The sequence below is a fragment of the Vipera ursinii genome, assembly GCF_947247035.1.
Source record: "Vipera ursinii genome assembly, chromosome: 2".
NCBI lineage: Eukaryota > Metazoa > Chordata > Lepidosauria > Squamata > Viperidae > Vipera > Vipera ursinii.
The window spans coordinates 282,222,503-282,237,046 of record NC_139513.1 but is presented as its reverse complement, the minus strand read 5'-3'; the positions used below and the strand labels follow the sequence as shown (position 1 = coordinate 282,237,046).

Genomic DNA, 14,544 nt, shown 5'->3' with positions numbered 1-14,544 from the left:
CCTTGCATATGTATATTTGAACATATACTTGACTTACCTCTTTGGGACAAGTCACTAATTTATATAGGATTTAATAGTCTATATATCCCGTTGCCTGGAGGCGGTCCAGGTCTGGATGGGGAGAAACAGGCTTCATCTCAATCCTGCCAAGACTGAGTGGTTTTGCGTATCGGCATCTTGAGTCAACCAGACTATTCCATCTTTAACGATGGGGGGTGAGGTGTTACCCCCCGTTGATAGGGCTTGCAACTTGGGCGTCCTCCTGGATTCAAGGCTCAATTTTGAAGACCACATAGGAGCTGTGACCAGGGGGGCTTTTGCCCAGGTTCGCCTGGTGCGCCAGTTGCAACCCTACCTGGACCGAGATGCCCTACGCACAGTCACTCATGCGCTCGTGACCTCCCGTTTAGACTACTGCAATGCTCTCTACATGGGGCTGCCCTTGAGGACCACTCGGAGGCTTCAGCTGGTGCAGAATGCGGCTGCACGAGTTGTGATGGGGGTTTCCCGATACTCCCATGTAACACCTCTACTCCGCGAGTTGCATTGGCTTCCGCTTGCCCTCCGGGTGAGATTCAAGGTGGTGGTGATGACCTATAAAGCCCTGAATGGCTTGGGTCCGGGTTATTTGAGGGAAGCTCCCTTCGTCCGGTGCGCTCACACAGGGAGGGTCTTCTCAGGGTGCCGCCAGTAAAAGATTGCTGGCGGATAACACCCAGGGAGAGGGCCTTCTCTGTGGGTGCGCCTGCCCTCTGGAACCAGCTGCCCGTGGAGCTTAGGACTGCCCCTGACCTTCGTTCATTCCGCCGGGACCTGAAGACCTGGCCTGGCTCTTTGAGCTCTCCGGCCCAGGTTGAGAATTTTTAACTGGGGTTTTTATTTTTAGGGATAATTTAATCTTTTTAATAGTTTTCTAACTTTTGTATTTTGTATTGGTTTGATTTTAAAATACCCTGTAAACCGCCCTGAGTGCTTCGGGAAAGGGCGGTATATAAATCTAATAAAATAAATAAATAAAATAAAATATATCTGTCAATGAGAACCTGACATGCAACTATTGTACAGTTTACTTGTAATAAAAATTCAAATTGTACAAACTGGCTGTCATTACATATACATATTTATTTTCCTTTTTGGAATAAATAAAGTCCATCCTTCAGAACTGAATTATTCCAAGACAGCTGGTGATACTGTAAAATAATATTGTAAAACTGCAGAAATCAGTAAATACGAAACAGCAGCCCAACTAGTTAAGATGATCCCATGCAATGCAATTTAGTACATTAATACGTTAATATACTAAAAGGTTTGAGAGAAATAAAACAAAAAAATCTTTGCACAGCACTAGAAAGACAATAAATATATTTTTCTAGGAGAGTAATGGGATTATAGAAATAGGACACTAAATGAAATAATAATCCAGCTACTATATGTAGAAGACAACTGCTTTGCTGGTAATACCAGTCTTATGTCTGTTTTATTTTTCAGTAATTGAAGAGAACTTAAGGGAAATGAAAAGAGAAAAAGAAAATAGCCTTAGGCATTAACATTCAGTAACATTAATGGGACATTAAGGAAGGAAGACATGAGCTTATTGAAAATGTTTCCACACAGGAAAAAATGTAAATACCAAGCTGAAACAGGAAAAAAATATTAATATGAAGCACTTGTTAAACTCCATTTATTTAGTTTGGTTTTTTTTAAAAACTGACACATGATGTCAGCTTCCTTTTAATTTCTATTTCTGCATTTAAAAGCTGAACTGAATTTCTATTTCTGAATTTCTATTTCTGCATTTAAAAGCTGAATAATGGCTAATTTGCTATACATGAAATGGGTCTTTGAAATTAATAGTTGAACATTAAGATGTGACTTCTTTGGTTCTTCTTCTTTGTCCATCTAGTTTATGATTTATTTTCTCCCATCTTCAAAGGGATGGATGAAAGCAAAACATTAATGGAGATTAATAGGTCCTCATATTGGAATAACATTAAGCATACCCCTTTCACCAAAGCCCCCACAAATAGCCATTAAAAGCTTCGGCATTTAGAATTATAGGATCAAATTGCTGAACACAGAATACAGAATAACAGAGGTGGAAGAGAGCTTGAAGGTCTTCTAGCCCAACCCTTCCCAAGGAGACCCTATACCAGGCATGTCAAACTGCCGGCCAGTGGCCCAGATGCATCATACTAAAACCGTGCCCACCCCATTGCCGGCAATGGGGAAAAAGTTGCGATACATCGCGCAACATCACATGACGTCATGAGTTTGACGTGCCTGCCCTGTACCATTCCAGGTAAATGATCGTCCAATCTCTTCTTTAAAAACCTCCAGTGTTGGAGTATTTACAACTTCTGAAGGCAAGCCATTCCACTGATTAATTGTTCTCACAGTCAGGAAATTTCTCTAAAACTCTAGGTTTGATCTCTTCTTGGTAACTTTACATCCTTTACTACTGGTCTGGCCCTCAGGTGCTTTGGAGAGTAAGTTGTCCTCCTATTCTTTATTAAAAAGGTAAAAGGTAAAGGTCCCCCCGCACATGTGTGCTAGTCATTTCCGACTCTAGGGGCCAGTGCTCATCTCCGTTTCAAAGCCGAAGAGCCAGCGCTTGTCCGAGGACGTCTCCGTGGTCATGTGGCCGGCATGACTAGACACCAAAGGTGCACGGAATGCTGTTACCTTCCCACCGTAGCGGTCCCTATTTTTCTACTTGCATTTTTTACGTGCTTTCGAACTGCTAGGTTGGCAGAAGCTGGGACGAGTAACAGGCGCTCACTCTGTTATGCAGCACTCAGAAGACTAATATCATGTCACCCTTAGTCCTTCTCTTTGTTAAACTAGACATTGCCAGTTCTTGCAACCATTAATCATATCTTTCAACCTCCAGACCCTAATCATCTTTGTTACTCTTTCCTGCACTCTTTCTAGAATCTTAATATCTTTTTTATATATGGTGACCAGAACTGAATGCAATATTTCAAGTGTGATCTCATTCAAAGCAGTATATAGTGGTACTAATACTGAGCTTGATACTATTCCTTTATTGATGCAGGCTAGGACTGCATTGGCTTTTTTGGCAGCTGCAGCAAACTGCTGGCTCATACTTAAGTGGTTGTCCACTAGAACTCATTGGGGCTACAGCACAGGCATCCAAGTCTAATTCTGATAGTGATAAAATGGGTGTCACAAACATCAAATGCAATTGTGCCATTACTTTGCACTTTTATAATCCCCACTGCTATTAGGCCAACAAGTCAAGCCCCTAACATTCCCAGTTCCTACAATCCCTCTTTATTATGACTTAACCCAGACATGTCAAACACAAGGCCCGGGGGCCGGATCCAGCCCGCGAAGTGGTTTCATGTGGCCCGTGAAGCCATCCTGGAAACAATGAGGGAACGGCCCCCACTGTCTTGGCCCTGGCCCAGAGACCCTCCTTCTGCCAGAGACCCTCAGATCTGTCCCACTCCTGCCCAGGCCCCCATAAGCACCCTTGATGTGAACGATTTAGAGCTGGCCACACCCACCCAGTAGGCCATACACACTCTGGCCACGCCCACCCAGTAGGCCACGCCCACCCAGGCCATACCCACCTGGCCCCCTGAGGGCAACCGCAATGCTGATGCGGCCCTCAATGAAATTGAGTTTGACACCCCTGACTTAACCTATCTACTGATGATCACTATTGCCAAATGCATTGTGGGAATGTCATTTTGAAACAAGAGTTTACTAAAGGAATTGTTTCATTCTATCAGAATCTTGTCTTCTTTTAAAGTAAGACTATTATTTTATTTTCCTGTTTGGCACATTATGCAAAATTATCAGGACTGATTTCTCTGAAATTGATCTGCTGCAGTCCTGTTTTGATGTGGAAGTATCACTTCTGATCCTTTTACGATATGATAATCTTTATTGTCATTGTCCCATACAGAACAACAAAATTGAAAAATCCACATCAACCCCACAGAACCCAACAAAAAACAACAAAATACATATCAACATACCACCCCACCCCACATATACACATTTAACCCTTAGAACACTCTAACACTCTAAAAACTAAATACAGAAGTTCTCTCAGAAACTGCATTCTGCTGCATTCAAAGCCAAAACCGCTTTTGGATAAAAACTATTTCTCAAGCGGCTCGTCCTGGTCTTTATGACCCTATACCTCCTTCTAGAAGGCAGAAGCTGGAAGAGATCATTTCCGGGGTGTGTGCAATCCTGCACAATTTCCACAGCTTTCTTATAACACCTGGAGGCATATATTTGATCTAAAGTAGGAAGAGTACACCCAATTTTCTACTACTTGGAAGAGACTGTAGTAACTACACATTTATTTGCAGGCTGTTTATCTAAGTTCCATAATCCGAAAATTCAGCTAAAAGTTCACAAAATTCATGATGGTGATTACAGTCTAACCAAGCTGTAAACTGAATATTGAGCAATGTGCAATAGCACTATGCATACATATGGACTTTGTGGGGAAAATGTAATTTGGACCATGCAAAGGTGTGCATATAATACCTGTAAGCAACTTCTTAAAGAAGTTGTATCTTTATCTAAGTTCTCACATCAGCAGCTGCAGGTATTCAGACAATATGAGTTTAATTTTCCTCTCAAATGGGACAGTTGTGTGCCTGCTGCTATCAACTACAGCTGAGTTATCAGAGGTCCTTGGTGCTTTCTGAGTTTGCTTGCTTTCTTGCAGATGTTTCATTACCCAAACTAGGTAACATAATCAGTGCTAATAATGTTACCTAGTTTGGCTTATGAAAAATCTGCAAGAAAACAACCAAACTCACAGAGCATCAAGGACTTCTCATGTCAATCCTGAGCTACAAATATTCTCCTTTATTACTACAGCTGAGTTAAGATTCATATTCTAAGTTTGCCCCTTTAGATTGAAATTATCAAGGGCAATGCTACAAACCTGAAAGTGCATCTTGGTTCCTACTTATAATTGAGGTGAGTTTATCCCTGGTGAAGGCTTGTCCATGGCTGCTGATTTTCAATCATTGGTTAAACTTAACTTTCCTCCAGCGGACCTATTTTCCTTCATAGTCTTTGCTAAGTTTAATTTAGCTGGGAAGGGAACTCCATTAGATCAACTGCTGAGTTATAGGCTGTCTCCGGAAGTCTTTTTGCAGTCTGTGGGCTACAGTCAAATCAAGGGGCTTCTTGAGAAGGTTCTGGATGCTGAATGACAAAATGAGTTAAATCTAGTCCTTAATAATGTTAGGTTCTGGAGAACTGAGTCTGCAGCCAGTAAAACATCCAAGCAACTTGGACCTGCCTAACCATTTTAGAACTTTCTCTTAGCCTCTTCAGCTAAAAAGCCAATTAATGGTCCTTGGAAAAACATTTGTACCTTTGTGGCATGGGGAAGAAAATAATTAAGTATAGGGACAACAACAACAACAATAAATAATAATACTATATAACCAACTATCACAAAGCCAGAAAATGGGGTTCTTAACTCATTCCAAACCCCAGGCTCCGGTGTACACAACCAAAATTGTAAAGCCTAATGAAAGCCCAAGGTAATTTCTGAGTGGAGGATATTCTATGAAGAAGAGGCTACAATAGAGAAGGCCCATCTTCTAGTTTACTTACCTTTCTCTTTCTGCCTTCAGTAAATAGACATCACGGCTTTATAGAAGTGAAGGAAAGAGGATCCATAAGCAAGAGACATTTTATTCTGCTCATCTTAGGGGAAATAACAACAACAACAACAATAGTAATAATTGTTGTTGTTACTTGTAAAGTCATGTCCGACCCATCACAATCCCATGGACAATGTTCCTCCAGGCCTTCCTGTCGTCTACCATCTTCTGGAATCTATTTAGGCCCATGCCTACTACTGCAGTGATTCCATCCAGCCACCTCATTCTCTGCCGTCTCCTTCTTCTCTTGCCCTCAACCTTTCCCAGCATTAGGCTCTTCTCCAGTGAGTCCTTCCTTCTCATTAGGTGGCCAAAGTATTTGAGTTTCAACTAATAATAATAATAATAATAATAATAATAATAATAATAATAATAATAATAATAATAATAATAATAATAATAATAATGTTGGAAGGGACCTTAAAGGTCAACTAGTCCAACCCCCTATACCACTTCAGACAAATGGCTGTCCAGTTTCTTCTTAAAAGCTTCCAGTTTTGGAGCATTCACAGCTTCTGGAGGCAGGTTGTTCCACAGATTAATTGTTCTAACTGTCAGAAAATTTCTCCTTAATTCTAGGTTGCTTCTCTCCTTGACTAGTTTCCATCCATTGCTTCTTGTCCTGCCTTCAGTTGTTTTGTAGAATAGCTTTGATTACCTCTTCTATGTAGCAGCCCCTGAGATATTGGAACACTGCTCTCATGTCACCCCCCTCACCCTTCTCTTCATTAAACTAGACATACCCAATTCCAGCAACTGTTCCTTATATGTTTTAGCCTCCAGTCCCATGATCATCTTTGTTGCTCTTCTCTGTACTCTTTCTAGAGTCTCAATGTTGTTGTTTTTAAATCGTGGTGACCAAAACTGGATGCAGTATTCCCAGTGTGGCCTTACCAAGGCATTAGAAAGTGGTATTAATACTTCATGTAATCTTGATTCTATCCCTCTGTTATTGCAGCCTAGTACTGTGTTGGCTTTTTATGGCAGCTGCAGCACACTGCTGGCTCATGTTGAAGTGATTGCCCACTAGGACTCCAAGATCCTTCTCACAGTTCCTACTATTGAGCGAGGTACCATGTATATTATACCTGGGCATTTGGTTTTTCTTGACTAAATGTAGAACCTTATTTTTTTCACCATTGAATTTCATTTTGTTAGATAGTGCCCAGTGTTCAAGTCTGTCAAGATTCTCCTGTAACTTAAGCCTATCTTCTGGAGTGTTGGCTATTCCTACCAGATTGGTGTCATCTGCAAATTTGATGAATTCCCCATCTATCCCCTCATCCAAATCATTGATGAAGATGTTGAAGAGCACTGGGCCCAGAATAGAGCCCTGGGGCACCCCACTACACATTTCCCTTCATGTAAATGCAGTTCCATTGAGGACCAAATGCTGAGTACAGCTGGTCAGCCAGCCATGAATCCATCTGGTGGTGATGCTATCTAACCCACATTTTCCTATCTTATCAAGTAGTAGGTTGTGGTCTTCTTTATCAAAATGCCTTACTGAAGTCCAAGTAACTTATATCCACAGCATTCCTCTGGTCCACTAATTTTGTCACCTGCTCAAAAAATGCAGTAAGATTTGTCTGGCATGATCTATATGTATGCAATACATTTATTCTGCCCTTTTTAGTAAACTTTTCATGCTACCTAAATGAATTCCTTCTCTCCTGATTAGGTACAGAATCTTCTGCTACATGTTACACAAAAAGAAATTTGCCCAGTGGTCTACAACAGTGTTTCTCAACCTCATCATTTTTAAAGTGTATGGACTTCATTTCCTAGAATTCCCCTGCTGCTCATCTTAAAGTTGCTGAGGTTGAGAAATACTGGTCTGTAGACTGTGTCACCAGATAATGAGGAGATCCCAAATACCAGCTGGCAGTCTCCAGTTGCACTTGATAATGTACTTGTGCTTTTATTTGGCTGTCTCATTTATTATTTATTATATTGTTTGCATAGTTTTTCCTTGTCAGCTTTTTAAGCTGTTAACTTTTCATCATCATCATCATCATCACCATCATAAAAAATCATTATTTCATTTCCAATCCTTCCAAAGGGTAGAGAACAGGTCTTTGTATGATATTCTGGGTAAAAGGTGCTATTGCAACCTTTTTAAGTCCCCTCTTCTTAAAACTAACCTGTGCCAGTAATTTCAATCTTTCCTCGTAGGATTCAGACTGAAGCCCCCATTCACCTTCACAGAATTTGTTCTGAACCTTTTTCAACACTTCTGAATCCTTCTTCAAGGGAGGTATTCAAGTCATTATTGAAAATATAATTGTCCTAAGACTGAATCTTCTGGCAACTACAGTATTTGTTGCCTCTTTCCAATATGATCTGGATCAAGCACTCTTTTAGTAAAGTTTCAAGCCAGAGGTAGACCCATCTTGCAGCCTCAGTTTATATTTAATTAGGTTGCTCATCAGAATGCTCTGGGGTACTTTGGCAAATGCTATTCTGAAGTCAAGATACATGATGTGCTATAATATCCCTTGTCAGTCTTCTCCTAATAAGACTAAATACTCCCAATTCCTTCAATCGCTCTTCACAAAGTTTAATTTGTAGTCTCCTGATAATCCTCATTACCTTACTCTGAACATATTCCAATTTGCCTAAATCCTTGTTAAAGCTTTCTGTGTAGAATGGAATGGTATTTATATCAGATTGATTGCTCTGAAACACTGGGGTCCTCCCTCCCTGCCCCCTGCCCCTGGAAGATGGGAACAGTATTTATCCTTCTCCAAGCAGCATTTATTCTGTTGTCCAAGATTGCTCAGTAAAAACCTGAAGTCATCATAGATGCTATTGGGCTTGGCCAAGTTGTAATAGTTGAAATAATACTTTCCTAACTTTATATCTGAACTCCCTTTTTATGATCCTGAAACCCTTAATTGGGGATAGAGTTGGGCTGACTGTATGGAGCTGAGAATTTACTGGCTAGATGCCCTTCCTAATACCATGTGGAGTTTTCAGCCGATATCTTTTCTTGTGCCCTAGGAGAGAAATACCTGCTGCTACCTAGGATTGAACTCTCAACCTTCCAAACGGGAGGCGAGTGTCCTCACCACACAGCTCAACTTTATAACTGAACTTTTCCTGTTTGTTTTTTCTCAATGCAGTGCAAGTTCCTGGACCAGTAGAAAACCTCCAGGCTGTCTCTATCTCACCTACCTCAATTCTTATCACATGGGAACCACCTGCATATGCAAATGGCCCAGTGCAAGGGTACAGATTGTACTATACAGAAGGGCCAACTGGGAAAGAACAGGTGAGGAAACATATGAATTTATAGCAATTGAAATGGACAAAAATGGAATGAAAGGTGTAACCCTTACTAAGTTGTCTGGTTTATCGACATCCTCATTCCCTCGAAGAGGGGAGTGTGATTCTTTAACCTATGAATTATCAAAATATGGGCACTCAGTGACATCACAGAAATTTGGCAGAAAAGAGTACCACAACATTAGATAGTAATTCTTGCTCTTTCTGCGTTTCGTTACTCAAGCTGGAAGAAGCAGATTCCTTAGCATGAATGTGTCTCTAGTTACTTTGCCAGAGATGGAGACTCTCTGGCTTTATTGGGCAATTTTTTTTCCAGTTGAATATAAATTCCATTCTATATTTTCTACAGGAAAAGTGGTATTTGGTCCATCATACCTTGTGAGAGAAGAATTTAGCAACATAAAAATATAATTTCCCTTACTTAGGACACATTCTGACCACTGCTGTTTCTTAAGCTTCAGTCTTTAGAATTTGGGTGTATGTGAGGCTGCTGACCTCTGACATATAAAAAGTATTATATGTGCAATAGGAGTTTACTTGTCTTTGTGTAGACTTAATACATTCAATTTTCAATCCCCTTTTAATAGAATAGAATAGAATAGAATAGAATAGAATAGAATAGAATAGAATAGAATAGAATAGAATAGAATAGAATAGAATAGAATAGAATAGAATAGAATAGAATAGAACCTTAAAGGTCTTCTGGTCCAGCCCCCTACTCAAGCAGGAGAACCTATGCCATCTCAGACAAGTGACTGTCCAGTCTCTTCTTTAAAACCTCCAGTGATGGAGTGCCCACAATTTCTGAAGGCAAGCTGTTCCACTGGTTAATTGTCCTCACTGTTTGGAAGTTTTTCCTTAATTTCCTTAGACAATTGTATTTGGGTATGTACTATTGTTTCTAATTTGCACAGTGTATATTTATGCACTTCTCTTCCATTGCAAACCACACTGTACATTTGCAGAAAGTGTGCATACATTACAGGTTCTCCCTTATGTTCAGCAGACCTGAAACAGGTGTTGGATTTTAAGTAAATATAATTTTAATATATTTTAATTGAATCTCAGCCATTTCTTGTGGGGATATCACATGATCTCAATTCTATATATGGGAACCTGAGAAACAGTACTTATAGGAATATATCCTAGAAAATGATTTTAAAAAAACAAACTAAAAAACAAACAAAAACAAAGTCCTCTCCTAGAATCTAAATTGTGTGAGGGACCAAATTTCTGGAAACCTAGGAATGAATAACTCCATAATATTTCCAATTCTTACATAGTGAAATGAAATATAATTAATACTCTCTCTCTCTCTCTCTCTCTCTCTTCTATTATCTATCTATCTATCTATCCATCATCTATCACGATGTTCTAATTTTTGTGCTGTCATATTTTTATGGGCTTTTTTGTTTGTTCTTTTCTGCATCTAGACTGTAGAAGTTAATGGTCAATCCTACAAGTTGGAAGGTCTGAAGATATTCACGGAATACACTCTCCGCTTTCTGGCTTACAATCATTATGGTCAAGGAGTATTGACTGAAGGCCTGACAGTTAGGACCCTTTCAGATGGTAAGTAAGAACTATGAAACATGAGGTTGTACATTAATCAGATCTGATTAATGTAATTTGAAACAAGGGTCAGCTTGGTTTGGAAACTCAGTTGCATTTAACAAAATATCTGGACTTGTACTCTTCTAAATCAGTGATTTGTTGATCTGGCTCAGAGAATGAATTTGGTTTGCTGATTCACTCAGACTTCCTTGCAATTAGATTTTCAAACTAGATTCCCACGGTCATAAATGCTGCTGTTTAGTTCTCCTTGCTCTCTTTCTTTACCATATATTCAGGCGTTGGCAATTGAAACGACTTTTGAAGATCATCAAATACTTGGTAGATTAGCTTCCCTGAAGGGTAGATGGGATCATCCACTTATTGCCTGGTTATGTTTTGAAAATTGTTGTTAAATATATGACAAAGAGAAAAAGAAAGAGAAAGCAAAAGAATTATGGAATTATGGATTTTGGTAGATAAGTTTAGGATATCCTATATGGCTATGAGAATATTGATGAATGAAATCACTGTCTGTCTGTCTGTCTGTCTATCTATTTATCTGTCTATCATCAGCAGTTGATTTATTAAAAAAAAATTCACTATCAAACAAGAATCCCAGAATATATGCTAATGAATTTATAGAGGGAAAAGGAAGAGAGTAGGATAGCAACAGACCAAGTTTGTGTTACCTTCCCAAGATAATCTAGCTCTTTATTTTCAACATTATTCGATTCACTCATATATATATTCACACATACAGTTGAGTGCTTCTAGTGACCCTCCCGATTTTGGTTTACTTTGTTGTTGTTGTTGTTAGTTGGGAAGTCGTGTCTGACCCATCGCGACCCTATGGACAATGTTCCTCCAGGCCTTCCTGTCCTCTACCATCTTCTGGAGTCCATCTAGGCTCATGCCTACTGCTTCAGTGACTCCATCTAACCACCTCATTCTCTGTCGTCCCTTCTTCTATTGCCCTCAATCTTTCCCAGCATTAGGCTCTTCTCCAGTGAGTCCTTCCTTCTCATTAGGTGGCCAAAGTATTTGAGTTTTAGCTTCAGGATCTGGCCTTCTAAAGAGCAGTCAGGGTTGATCTCCTCTAGGACTGACCGGTTTGATCGCCTTGCAGTCCAAGGAACTCGTAGGAGTCTTCTCCAGCACCATATGGCTTACTTTACCCAACTGGAAATCAAAGGATTGGTAATAAAGAGTAGAAAATCTTAAATTTGCTTGTGGAAAACAAGACACATGATACCATATGGGAACTCTGTTTCTCAATTTCAGTTTGGCATTTAATACAATCATTCCTCAGCATCTAGTAGACAAACTGGGCCTTTTAGGCTTTAATACTCCTTTGTGCAACTAGATTCTTGATTTTCTTATGGATAGGCTCCAGTATGTCCATGTTGGGACTAATATTTCTAACACCATTTTCTTGAACACAGATGCTCCTCTGGGCTGTGTCCTAAGTCCACTATTGTTCACCTTGTTGACTCATGACTGTTGTGCTAGGTTTGCAGCCAACTATATTGTGAAGTATGTGGATGATACAACAGTAGTGGGACTTATTCAAGGTGACAATGAGGGTGCTTACCACAAGGAAGTAGAGGGTTTGGTAAACTGATATAACAAAAACAATCTCATTTTAAATGTAGAAAAAAAACTAAAGAGATTGTTATCAATTTCAGAAAAGGCAGTCACAGTCACACACCTATGTTTATTAATGATTCACCTGTGGAGGTGATTAACAGCATCAAGTTTCTGGGTGTGGAGCTAATGAAAAGACTAGCTTGGTCACTCAATAGTGAGACACTGGTGAAGCGGGCAGAGAAGTGCCTGCAATTTCTGTGTTGCATGAGAAAAATACACCTTCCTTCCCCTTTCCTTACCACTTTTTATAGAGGGATGATCAAGAGCATCCTGTCATATTGCATTACTATCTGGTTTGGAAGCATCACTGCTTCAGACAGGAAAGCGGTGCAGAGAGTGGTGAGGATGGCAGAAAAGATTATTGGCAATTCCCTCCCTCCCATCCAGGACATAGCACAGAAGTTTTGCTTGAGCAGGGTCCTTAAGATTGTCTGGGATGCTACACATCCTCTTCATGACCTGTATTCCTTTTTACCTTCTGGGAGGATGCCTCATGCTATATCAAACAGAACATCCAGATTCAGTCACATATATAACATATATAAGTTTCCAGTTATTTCATATAGTAGGCTGTTTCTTCTTTTCTGAAGATTTTGCTACCAGTGTAGAGAGATATGACTGAGATATTTTTTTTTCAAACATTAATTTCAAACTCAGAAATTATAGCTTCACTATAAGTTCCAGAAACTATGAAACCGGACTTTGTAAATTAACTCAGTCAGGAAAAATATTAACTGTGCAGATGGTGTATAATAATTGTACACATTTAATGTGATCAATTTCTCATGTCCCCTAAACTCCTACTGTCAATTTCCATATTAATTTTGCCCTAAACAGTTCTTGCAAGGTTTTTTTATTTTAATTTGTAACCTCTCCCATTAGAGAATTCCTGCAGAAAGCTGATGGATTTAATCAAGGAACTAAAGATTACTAGCTAGCATGTTATAACATAACTACTTTTTAAAACAGTAACTGTGAGAGGGATCTTGGAGTCCTAGTGGATGATCACTTGACTATGAGCCAGCAATGTGCAGGAGCAGCCAACAAAAGCTAATACAATCCTGGTTTGTATAAAGAGAGGTATAGAATCAAGATCACACGAAGTATTAGTGTCACTTTATAAAACCCTAGTACAGGGGTCTTCAAACTTGGCCCTTTTATGACTTGTGGACTTCAACTCCCAGAATTCCTCAACCAGCATGCCTGGCTGAGGAATTCTGGGAACTGAAGTCCACAAGTAATAAAAGGGCCAGGTTTGAAGACCCTTGCCCTAGTAAGACCACACATGGAATACTGCAGCCAGATTTGGTCACCATCCTACAAAAAAGATGTTGAGACCTTGGAAAAAGTTCAGAGAAGAACAACTAAAATGATCAAAGGCCTGGAGACTAAATCAAATGAAGAATGACTGTAGGACTTGAGTTTGACTAGCCTACAGTAAAGAAAAAAAAGGGGCAACATGATAGCAGTATTCCAGTATTTGAGGGGCTGCCACAAAGAAGAGGCTGTCAAACTGTTCTCCAAAGCACCAAAGGGCAGGAGGATAAGAAACAAGGGTTGGAAACTGACCAAAGAGAGAAGCAACCTGGAATTAAGGAGGGAGAAACAAAATGTTATCAGATCTCACCAAAATGCCCATGTGAAACTTCAAAAGTTTTAACTTTGCTTTCCTCTCTCTTTTGGCGATCATGCCATTATGTAGGGTAATGCAAACGTGGTGGTGAAAAAGGTAGCAAGCCCAAATTTAGAAACCAAGAGTTCTGGATGCAGTCATCATGTCAGACAGCCTTAAAGGACATTCAAACTTTATGGTTTACTTATTCTGTTTCCATGTCTTCAGTACTTTTCCTTAAAACAAAAAAACATTTTTTTTTAAATTTCTTGAGGGTCTAGCCCGGGGGTAGGCAACCTCGGCTCTTTTATGACTCATGGATGCTATGCTGACTCAGGAATTCTGGGAGTTGAAGTCCATGAGTCATAAAAGAGCCGAGGTTGCCTACCCGTGGTCTAGCCCAATGCTAAAGTTCTTGGTTTGTAAGTGGAATGTTTAATTACTGGGAATGAGTTTTTAGGAAGGAAAGCAAACTTGCTAAAACCTTGTAAATCTTGTTTTTCTTTTTAAAATTCAGCAATTCTACATAGACCTCCCTGACTTTCTTATGAGCCTAACCAGATACGATTCATTATTTGTAACTTGGAGGCTATTCTATTATACCCTGGATCTTACTTTTTAATCAATGAATGTTTGTTGACGCCAAGTGCTTAGTATCTTATAGCTCCTAGATCGAGGCAGTAACCTTATCTACAAGCAAATTAGTTAAAGTAACTAATTTAAATTGGTTAAAGTTGCAAGATTTGCAGCCACAGTGAATCTGTTGGAGAGAAT

General features: G+C 39.7%; 1 protein-coding gene across 1 annotated transcript in view; it reads left to right on the top strand.

Annotated features, from left to right (window-relative positions):
* Positions 1–14,544, top strand: part of DCC (DCC netrin 1 receptor) — a gene marked incomplete at its 5' end in the record, with an annotated part of 1,142,764 nt that overhangs the window by 867,045 nt on the left and 261,175 nt on the right. The window contains 2 exons of the mRNA XM_083355563.1: positions 8,795–8,943; positions 10,391–10,529. Of these exons, the coding sequence (XP_083211689.1) occupies positions 8,795–8,943; positions 10,391–10,529 (288 nt within the window). The remainder of the gene's footprint in view (positions 1–8,794; positions 8,944–10,390; positions 10,530–14,544) is intronic.